Source organism: Magnolia sinica, chromosome 19 (genome assembly GCF_029962835.1).
Source record: "Magnolia sinica isolate HGM2019 chromosome 19, MsV1, whole genome shotgun sequence".
Classification (NCBI taxonomy): Eukaryota; Viridiplantae; Streptophyta; class Magnoliopsida; order Magnoliales; family Magnoliaceae; genus Magnolia; species Magnolia sinica.
In genome coordinates, this window is record NC_080591.1 from 7,278,282 (window position 1) to 7,289,977 (window position 11,696).

At 40.4% G+C, this 11,696-nt stretch overlaps 1 protein-coding gene across 3 annotated transcripts; it reads right to left on the minus strand.

Moving 5' to 3' along the window:
- Nucleotides 1–1,121: 1,121 nt before the first annotated feature.
- Nucleotides 1,122–6,822, minus strand: LOC131234954 (uncharacterized). Of its 3 annotated transcripts, XM_058231964.1 has the most exons (4): nt 6,617–6,822; nt 6,363–6,456; nt 3,408–3,617; nt 1,184–1,990 (listed from the first exon to the last, which is right to left on the minus strand). In XM_058231964.1, the coding sequence occupies exons 1-4, from the start codon at nt 6,689–6,691 to the stop codon at nt 1,254–1,256; spliced, it is 1,116 nt and encodes a 371-aa protein (XP_058087947.1). In that variant the 5' UTR covers nt 6,692–6,822; the 3' UTR covers nt 1,184–1,253. The 3 variants fall into 3 exon arrangements, with proteins under 3 accessions (XP_058087948.1, XP_058087949.1, XP_058087947.1); XM_058231965.1 differs by lacking the exon at nt 6,363–6,456 and having other exon boundaries at nt 1,122–1,990; nt 6,617–6,749; XM_058231966.1 differs by lacking the exons at nt 6,363–6,456; nt 6,617–6,822 and adding an exon at nt 5,900–6,243 and having other exon boundaries at nt 1,122–1,990.
- Nucleotides 6,823–11,696: the final 4,874 nt, after the last annotated feature.

Below are 11,696 nucleotides of genomic sequence, written 5' to 3' on the forward strand. Positions count from 1 at the left end.
GGTCTGTCCCTTCATCCTGATCAGGGTTGGATGGCATATGCGTAACAGGTGGATTACACGTCTCATGGTGGATGTACCACGCCCAATCCCTGCTTTCTGTTTGGTGTGACCCACCTGAGCTATGGTCAAGCTGGATTTTGGGATCTAAGCCCAACATTAGGGGAGCACTCAGACATCACGGTGGACCTCACACAGCTGGAATACATATTCACGTAGGTGATCATTCGCCAAGATAATTTTAAACAGACTGAATACTTGGTGCCCTGTGATCTTTTGGTGGATCATGAAGGTTTATTGGTTTGTTTCAGGTCAGACCTGGAAGCTGACTCACCATTGTGTTCGGGATTTAAAATGCTGGAAAACAGAATTCCACCTGATGCAGTTTTCATTTCCTGCGCTGCCCCAAATTGCAAAAGGGATCTTTATACTGCAGGAACAGCTGAACGGGCTAGGGTTGGTAGAGCAACATGCCTATTCACATGATGTGTTTGGATGGGGGAGTTCACAAGACCTTATGAACCAACAGGGTTCTGCTATCCATTCTTGTGACAGTGTGAGAAACAGAACCTGGATTGGGTGGGCTTCCATTTTTTCATGTTTATCCATCCCAAATTGTAAGTGAGGTATATACAAGAAGGCCCCAAACATCTCTCACCTGTATCTTGGGTCTTGCATATCGTTTTGAGAGCTGGGCCTTTCACACAGTCAACCAACTTTCAGCTACATGCACACAAACAAAGTCCAAGGGAAGGGGGTTTGCATTCAGGAAATGTCTAGTTTGGTTGAAATGGACAATTCTAACTAGGTAGTATGGCACTCAAGATGCGGGTGGGGTGAGGGGCCATGGAGAGAGGGAGAGAGAAAAGGAGTGGTGGAGGCTACATGCAGGTGCATTCTATAAAGACAGGCTACCCATCCTCATTAGTTCCCTTGTTGTGGCCCACTGGAGTCCCCAATCACCTTAACTTTTTATTAAAATCCTGAAATCAGCCCACCCAACAGATGAATGGATTGAATGTTGCACGGCCATCAAGGTGGGTCCCACTGAGCCTTGTCATATAGTCCATGCTTCCTCGTACAGGCGACACAAAGAAGAGGAAGCAGGTGCAATCTATTCCATCCCTTGTATGGTAAAATTTCAACCATTCCCTGCCAAACTACATTTTTATGACAATTTACCCTCTTAATTAATGTTGTGAAGAGTAATTGCAAGAGCAAAAATGTCCAGAGCTATTGGCATTATGAAGTAATTCCTATATGCCTACAGCAAGGCTTTGAATTTCCAGCACCAGATCAGTATCCGAGCAACCCATTTCGGATTCAAGCTTCCTCAATGAAGTTTCCAAACCTTCACAAGCATGAAAGAAACCTTCCATCGAGCCTCCGATGATCTGAACCTCGGCCTGCAACCTGTTGACTCCACCATATATTTTCCCTGCAGCCGCTTTCATTGTCGAAACCTCTTGTGGTGGGTAAACACACACTCCAAGCTCATCAACTTGATCTCCAATCTCTCGGCAAATCTCCAACAATCTTTCCAAGGGCCCCACAGAATCAAAACTGTTGTTGGGGTGACTCGACTGCTTAACTAAACCTGTGAGAAAGCGGATAAGCTCCTTGATGGCTACAAGCGTGTCTGACACTACAGCAGCAACTGATTGAGCAATTGCCATCTCTTCGGGTGATAGGTCATTACCGAGGTCATCATCCTCGGTTGAACCATCATCATCGTTGGCATCATGGGGCCCAGGTGCCTCACTGGAAGCCTCATCAGGAGTACCGTTGGCAGGGTCAGAGGTAGATGAGGCCATGCCCGGTTTGAGTTCATTCATCTCTCTCAGGACATCCTTCACAGACACTGCAACCTGTGTTATTGCTCGTCCAATGGCTGTGTAGTTTGTGGTGGGGGTTTTCTTGAGGGCGGAACACGCCTCCCAGACAGAACCTGCTAGCTGTGGAATTGATAGCCTCCGATCTGCATCACAAGACTCTGTGTGGAACCCATAGAAAGGGAAAGAGTTAGATGGTTTCAAGGTAAGATATCGACTTGGGCCTAGTTGGCATCGCACCCGCATGAAGTTCCAGTTCACCTCTATATTGAAATTCAAAAACTAAATCATCTCAAAGTTCCACAGGCCAATGTGCTTGTGCAACATTTTCCATTGCTCATCTTCAAGTACCCCGCATGGGCCAATGTGCCACGCGTGCAACATTTGCCACCACTTGTCTTCAAGGACCTCGCATGTGCCAATGAGCCGTGTGCAACATTTGCCACTGCTCATCTTCAAGTAACCCATGTACCAATCTGCCACAGAGTATTTTAAATACAGTGTGTAGCCTAGCATTTCACCCCTCTGAAGCACGAGGCATAAGCTGTACTACTACTGAATTTTAAATTATAATAGGAAAAATAGGAAAATGAATAAATATAAAGATAAAAATATTAATGGAACTGATTTAATATCCACAGAACAGGATTCATGTAGCCAACCCCCAATAATAGGGATAAAGCTTAGATGATGATGATGTTATTTCACTAAAATCATTGAAAACGTTTGCAAATTTTTAGTGAAAATAACAAGATACAAAAAAGTGTTGAAAACATTAATTGATATTCATTTTTCAAATTTTTTTACTGTTTATTTTAAAAAGTGCCACAAGTGACAGTGTGCCTCATATGACAGTGTGACATGTGCCACAATCCATCTTCAAGAGCTCCATGTGCTGCCCTCCTTCTTCAAGTAATATTACCATGGAAATTTTCAACCCCCAATAATAAGGATAAAGCTTAGATGATGATGATGTTATTTCACTAAAATAATTGAAAACGTTTGCAAATTTGTAGTGAAAATAACGAGATACAAAAAAGTGTTGAAAACATTAATTGATTTTCATCTTTCAATTTTTTTACTGTTTATTGAAAAAAACCCACGTGCCACAAGTGACAATGTGCCTCATATGACAGTGTGACATGTGCCACAATCCATCTTCAAGAGCTCCATGTGCTGCCCTCCATCTTCAAGTAATATTTCCATGGAAATTTTCATTTTTCCAAGCAATAGATTTGAAAATGGAGAAAATCTCTTCAGGAAATTAATTACAGATCTGGGAGCCACCTTCTGTTAGAGGTATCACGAAGTGTCCGCATACCAGGGGTTCATCCCATGATGGGGTCCACAAAATCAACACCATAGGTTACCAAAAGGCAGAGCCCAATGTTGCCATTGTTGAGACGAACAAATTGGAAAAAAGAAGAAGTTAAATCTTGATCGGGCATCTTATACTTCTAGATAAATAAACATGACCTTAAAGAACCCTATCTTTATGTCAACGAACAGATTTGCATAAATACTGACGTATATGTATAATGCATGAAGCTATATGCAATGTTGAGAGAGCAAGCATACCTTTGGAGGAGACAGCCTCTTTGAACAACAAAAGGCTGCAATCGACAACTTGCTTCGCCGATGCTCGAATACTGGCACAAAGCGTGGGTCCTGCACCCACCATACTCCCATGGCAAAGCAAAATGAGCCCCTGAAGCAGGTTGAAGTATAATGTCATGTTCTCATCCAGCTCTCTTGCCTTTGGCGCTTCTCCACTCCAAAGCATTCCAGCTGCATCACCAAGAAAAAAGCCCAACAAACAACTTCAAACAACAACTCTATGAAATTGGAATTCCCCATTATCATGCAAGGTTGTTAATGACCTAATTAATCCTGTAGCAATACATATTAATGGATCAAAACATATACGAGTTCATAACATCAACCTGACACAATAATAATAATAATAATAATAAAGAAAGAAATGAGAGATTTCAGCAAGGCTATGTAAATTGAACATTCACACATTGCATTAGTACAAATATTTTAAATAATAATATATTATATTTAACTCTTTCTTGGTGGTTCGCTTGCCAATTTCTCCTCCATGATTCTACTTTTCTCCCTTCGGGGTGTGCATGTAATAGTTGGGCTAGGGATCAAAACTTTGTTGGATCCCATTGCACGTGAATGGTGTCAATGGAAGCATTTGCCACAGCCAGTGCCAAGAGCTGGAATAAAAGAAGCAGATCAATGCATGGTGGGTGGCCAATTGTAAGACCTTTTGCCAGTCTACCACTTAGAAGCTAACCCCATATTGCTGGGAGAAAGGCAATGATGATGCTGATATATCATATTGAGTAGTAGTATTTTGTAATTATTTATATATGAAAGAAGAAAAGACCTAAAAAATCAATTCTTTATACGTAAATCTATTCTTTCAAAACATACAAGAAGAAGAAAGAAACAACACCACCACCACCACCAACAACAACAACAATAACAAATAAAACAACAACAACAATAATTAACTAAAATCTTTTAAAGGGCATCTGGCATGCAGAAACAGACAGAAATCAGCATGGCTCAACTTTTTTCCTTAAAAAAAAAAGGGGCATGCCTTTGTTACAAAGCAGAGAGGTTACGATGCGCTTGCTTTCAGTTGGAACTTCTAGAAAATTGTGTGAAGCTTTTCACTACATGTTCAAGGTACATTTCAAGCACATTTCTAATGCATAATCAATTAATGTTCAAAACAACATCTATGATTTTACTCATGCTCATGCAATTCCCATCATATGGTTAGAAAGTTTTCAGCTTAAGAAATTCTGATTGCACCAAGTGACCAAAGAGACAAAAACAGTGTCTTGGTTTTATTTGGAATATTAGGGTGTTTACGTGAGTAGAACGACATGAGATATGGAAAATAAAGACAATCATAGAGAGCTGTTTCCGAGGTAGGTGGTAAATGAATTTATTTGCAATGGTGGCAGCAGCAACTGTTTATCCAAAGTGGAAAAACGGATGACCACACACTCATGAAAATCAAAAGACATTCTCCTTCGAACCATGGTTTTAAATATCCATCACAACATGGCCACATTGGCCATATCATATCCGTACTGACCCACCCTGATGTGCGCGTGTGTGTGGGTGGGGGATGGGGAATATGGAACCAATAAGGACCACTATGGGGCCATATCAGCCTGTATCATATAAGAAATTGGCATGGCCATACTGATGTTTAAAACCATGCTTCCAAAATACAGATCAATGACCTACTCTCTTCACAAAGAAATAGATCAATGACATGGCAGGGAATGATCTACCCCAATCCCATAGAAGCTAAATCAATCCAGTTTTGCGAACTCTTCCTACGGAGAAATCATAGTTTGAATGATAATTCTTTTGGAACATCTGAAAGTGGAATAATGCTTATATCAAGCAAAAAAAATTTCAAAAACAAGACAAAATCAAAGAGCTATTATGCAATATTCAGCCAGAACAACCACCATTTCATTCACGTCAGTGACTCAGCAATCCATACAGGAACACCCACCTTTCAGCTAGTCCAAACTGTTCATTTGGTGGACCCACCATAGACGGATGATGCACCAAAAATCACCTCCAGAAAACAGTCCCAGCCATTGGATCCATGGACTTCTTCCCATTACGTATAGGACCATGCAGTTATTCTCTTTTTATTTTTTAGAGAAACATTTTGATACTCTGCCAGTGTGATGGATGATACACAGGCACTTAGAAATTACTTACAAATTGCATATATCGAATTCAAGTAATTCAAATTAAATTGTAGAAATTATGGATCCTGGTTCAAATGTATCAGGAACCAAAAATAACACTTATTTGATTATCCAACTATAGGAGTGGCAGACATTTATAGGACATTAAAGATGATAAATATCCAACAGACATATTTCAATACAAAAGTGTTCACAAATCGAAGGTCAGGATTGCTCAACCAATTTTATTTTGAGATTGTGATGTGGCTGCATGTACAATTTAGTCAGTTTAACTTCAGAAAGTATGCCACATATACAATTCCCAAGCACCTGCACATCAAGCATCATACTCAGCAGAGTATCAAATAACTTCCCTATGTTTTTATCCATCCATTTTCAACCCAACAGCTGGATGACTAGGATAGTCCAGAAGATATGTATTTCACAGCATCGCCCATCAGTGTTGAAGCCCGCCAGATGAACAGTCCGGATTGCCAAACACTAGTTCAAGCTGAACATAGTGAATTCCCTCCTATAACCCAAATCATCAAAACATCCAAATCAACTCCATAGACCCCAAGAAACCCAAAATTCCCGTCACCAGATACAATTGTAGAGAAACTTCTCACAACCCAATTGCCCAAATCCCAATCACAGAATCCAAACCCAACGAAAATCCGCCGAACCCAAGAAACCAAAAGCACCCACCATCACATTCAATACAAATAATAAAGAAAATCCCATTAAAATTGAAAAAGAAAAAGAAGGAAAAAAAAAAGCCCAAACAGCTCACCTACGGTTGCTTGTTTTGATATTTCATCCCCCAATTTTGTCACTTGACTCCAATCGACTTTGTGAAGAGAAGAAACTGTGTTTTGATCCAACATCTATACAACAAAAGCAAAAACCATGAAAGAAAGCAAAGGCCCCCAAAAAAAAAACGAAAAAAAAAACTGATATTTACACCCTCACTTTCTGATAAACACGCCATTTGTTTTTTCAAACTTTGGCATTTGGGTGGTACGGAAAGTAGAGAATTTCAAGTACCTGAAAGGTTTCATGGATGATTTGGATGTGAGAATTCAGAGAATCAGTGGGTCTGTCTCTGCTGCCTTTTCGCATTTTCTCAGTCCTTCTGTCTCTCTGCTTCTACCCTTTGTCCGCTCGTTTTTGTGAGGTTCTTATCACGTGACTTATCACGTGACAACATGCATGGAGATCATCGAGTCTGTCGGGCAATGGATCGGGTCGACCCGCTGATCTACTGGCCCGCATACTTCTGAGGCGGGTTCAAGCAATGCGAATTGACAGCGATTCGGGCCCGGCCAGAGATGTGAACCGTTTAAGTAAATGGTTTGGGCTTGGGTTGAACCTTACCTAACGCAACCTGGTCCAAAGGACCCGACCTGGTAGGTGTTTTATCCACACCGTCCATCCATTTTAAGAGATCATTTTTGGGTATGAGCTTAAAAAGGAGGCTGATCTAAGACTGAAGTGGACCACACCATAAGAAGCAACGGTGACAATGATGCCTACCGTTAAAACCTTCGTAGGGCCCACCGTGATGTATATTTGCCATCCAACCTGTTCATAAGGTCACATGGACCTGGATGAAGGGAAAACATAAATGTTAGCTTGATCCAAAACTTCTGTGGCCCCGGGAGTTTTCAACGATAGGTGTTCCATCCCCACTTCTTTCTATGGTGTGGTCCACTTGAGTCTTCGATATGCGTTCATTTTCGGTCCATGTCCTAAAATTATCTATCAAAACCAACGGACAGCATGGATAAAACACATCATCACAGTGGCCCTGAAGAGTACTTGCCAGGACCGTCCAGCTAGGTCCTGGTGGAGGTAGTACCCAATCCACGTATGTGTTAACGAAGCTCATATAAAGGCTACACATGTGCCAACATGGTCCAATGGGTTTGAGATCTAATCAATCCATTCAAAAGAAACCACTATATTGATGCTCTAGTTCAAGAATCAAGTTGATCCCAGGTGGGCCACGTTTTCCAAATAAATGTATGGCTTTGAAAAACTTGGCTGAAGTTTCGTGACTCATTCACCGGTTTCCAATAGTTGGGGCTTGATACAGGTGGTGGATGACTTTATGGATAGGTAGGATAAAAAGAATTTGAGTTGGAAAGTTCAACTTAAGGTAAAAATGACCTAAATGGACACTATAACATGCGGTTTTAAGTGGAAACTTTCTGCTTTTAGTAAGTTTCGATTGTTGTCTAATGTCTTAAATATGTCTATAATTTGGTGTATTGAAAACATCAATAAACTACTTGATCTCATCGAGCAGTTGTCGATCTCATCAACAGCTCGCTTAATCTCCTCGAGAAAATCTCGATTTTTTACCTTTGCTCGTTGGACAAATTTTAGGTACAAATCAATATGATCGAAGGTGGTTTCGATCATATCGATGGGACATCGATGGCACTTGATATGATCGATGCTCCTATTGATCGACTTGCGTAGTGTTGCGGAATTGCGAGTTTTTATTACTTATGTCAGTTTTTAACATATTAAAGGGTTTGTAATTATGGATTAAGGAGAAAGAAATGTGCCTATGGCTTTCGAGGAGCAGATGGAGTTCAAAACTAGGATATTTGTAATATTCGAGGTATATTCTCGATCAGTAAGATCTTTCATCTTTTGTAATATTGATTTCATAGTGGACTCATTGTCGCCTTATGCCATGGTTTTTTTTCTATGAGGGTTTTTTTTTTTTTTTTTTTACATAAAATTTTGTGTTCCGTTATTGCTTGATTTGATTATAACTCGGGATTGTTTCTAGGTGTCCCCCGACTTCAATTACTTTTATTTTTAAGGTTTAAAGAATCTGATTAATCCTATGTGTTTGTTTTAGTCATCTAAGAGTTGTTTGTGACTATTAGTAGGATCAGTTGTCTTTTTATTGTTTTTAGTAATTTTTTTACTAATTTGAAAAAGTGTCATATTTCGAGTTAAATTAGGAATATAAACTTCTTTTTCTAATATAGACAAATCAAATATGTAATATTTAGCACTTCTTCCAATAATATCAAATTTCTCTCTCGTTTTAGATATTTTTCAATTCTCGTGGATTCAAAGGTCTTTAAGAAGAATATGGTGATTTCTCTTCTATCTAACACTATATTAAGGCTCATGTGTTGAGTGGATTAGATTTTATTTAGGAGAAACATACAAAAAGTTAAGACAAGTTGTGGATGGATTGGATCTCACACCTACGTGCCTTTATACTTGGAGAAGCTCAAGAATAAAAGTACTGACGTTATTTATTTATTTATGCACATACTTAGGGGGACCAGGTTGTGCATAGCTTTAGCATCATGGTCCATTCTTAAACCTAAGTTAGGTCATGGACGGTTGGGTTGGAGTAGTCTAGCCTTATGCATTTACAATTAAATGGGTTACGTCAGGTTCAATCACGCTTGATGAATTTGAAGCCAGTGTAGTTGGATTGGGTTGGGTTGGTTAGGCTTGATGAATTTAAGTGGGTCAGTTGGGTCAGAAGGAAATGAGTCATGGATCAGGTTTGAGAAAGAAATTTTGGCCCATTTAATAGATGGGTCAGTCTTGGGCTGACATCGACTCAGTCCAGACTCAGTCCAGACCTGACCCATTAGATGCCTGGTCTCAAGCCTAACTCATAGACGAATGAGTTTTGTACATTGAAGTACCGGATATTGCCACATTGTTCATGACCCATACCGAACACCCAACACGGACCACAAGTACGCCTAATGAGTGGGCCGCCATCGACCACTTGTCCCATTTGCAACCTCAGTTAAGGGTAGGACTGTCATGGACCTTGGTCCCACAGAGGCTGGTCTTGGGTTGCGTATCAGGTCTGTGGCATTAGGTTTGCAGGTTCCCATTTCAGAGCCCAAGAGGCAAATGGACTGGGCTTAGCAGTTCCAAGCAATCCAACCTCCGGCTCCTCTTCCCTTGAATGTGGACCATTGCTGCATTTTTCCCCAATAACCTTTCTGTAGCCCTCTAATCGTAGAGCATTGAGCAGATTGGGCACAATCCATGCGTCGAGAGGCCAATTAGATTAACGGTCTCGATCACTGAATCATGGACCCCACTTGGTGGACCATGATCCAAAAAACTGGACCATAATCCATCATATTTGTCTACTGCTGCAGATTTCAGATTACTGTAAGAATTTTGGGCAATGGGTCGTCAGGGATCACACTCAGTTTTAGATTTACCTGATGGATGGACAATATAACACATTGACGAATTTACATTCACGCATATCTAAGGCAAAAGTCCCATTTTACTCCCAACTATGTAGTAATAATAATCATTAGTCATTCACAACACATTACGGCTATAATAGCTAATCCAAACATGCCTTCAAGCTACGCATGTACTATAAGTGTCACTGTCCATCTTCAAGCATTGTAAATGTGCCACATTAGTCTCATTCTTTTAAAGATCTAGTTTCTCTTTAAGCAATGGTCAAAGAATTAGATTTTGGGTTTATTCTTGGGTTGGGAATAATCGTCCTATTAACGACTACCCAGATCTTACAGCAATAAGTATTGATATTGATATCTCAGTTGTGATCTCCTCATTTTAGGAGAATATTATGGGGTAGCAAGGTCGAAACTTGAAAGCCTAAATGATCTTTTGGCTAGATTACAAGGCATTTCGACCTCAGTTGATGAGGGCTATACGCCTGCGTGGAGACTATAAGCTTCGGGGACCTTTTTGGTGCGCTCCTATAATTTTCTCATTCAATGGACAGCCTTAGAAGACTATAGTCCTATAATTTTCTCGTTCAATCGACAGCCTTAGAAGATTATAGTCCCACAAATAAAGTTTTTTTTTCACAGGCATTCACACACCCACACATGTCAATGCACTCACACCACAATGGGTGCTTGAACCTATGACCTCATGTTGAAACTCTTGTGAGTCTACCACTCACACCACAATGGGTACTCGAACCCATGATCTCATGTTGAAACTCCTGTGAGTCTACCACTGAGCCAGAGGGTCACAGGCTCGAACAAGTGAAGCTTGGTTCTAGGAAGGTCCCCCTAAAATAATTGCATTCTCTTGGCTCATTGGTAGGGGTTGAGTCCTCACAGTCAGCAACTTGTGCAAGAGAGGCCTCATTCTTCTTAAAGCATGCTTTTTATATCTCCAAAGTGCCAAAACAATCGATCACTTGTTCTTGCATTGCCCCTTTTCAGCAAGTGTTTGGAGTGGCATCTCACTCTTGCTAATATTCAGTGGGTGATGCCTAGGTCGATCAATGTTCTCATCCATTCCCAGCACGCGCCTGATGGAGGAAGACTGGGAAGAAGAAATGTGGGCATTTCTTCTTAGCCACCCTTTGGGCTACCTGGGGAGAAAGAAACGGCGGACGCTTCCACAACAAAGGCATATCGGTGGTGGCCGGAGTCTTCAATAGGGTTTTTCTTCATTTTAGGTTATCTTTTTCTGGCGTCTTAGCCTCAACTTTGTAGTTGGTTGTGTTGTTGTATGCGTAATTTTGTTTCTTTTCACTAATTTTCTCCAGTGGTTCAGTTTTTCTGAATTCTATTAGGTTTTTTTTTTTTTTTTCCTTCCTCCTCTTGTTATTCTCTTTTCTTTGCCTATGGCTCAGTAAGCTGAGAACCCTTCAAATTCGCATTTGCCAAATAGTACATGCAATAAGTGTAGCATGTGCCAACATATATCATCAAACACCACGTAAGCCACGTGCTATCATAGATCTGTAAGCTGTCATCATGTGCAACATATGACACTTACCACACCTGCTAAAATTTCAATGTGTAAGTGTACCACATGTGATAGTCCTTACTTCAAGTGCTTTACAAACATCACGAGAACAATTAGACTAGGACAACATTTGTCAAACAAACAAGCTTGCTTAGATAGGCTGTGTAGGATTGAACTTTGTTGCTACCAAATGGCCCCATATTGCTCAAAGAGTTATAAAGAGGAAAATCTCATCAATGAATCTGTAAGTTTTAGAAGTCTATTGGTAAAAAATCTACCCAATACATCAAAATTTCCTTAAGAGGGTGTTTGATTTTTTGGGGCGTTTGCATCGTAAGTTACTTAAGATAGGCTACTTATACTTCAAGTAGCT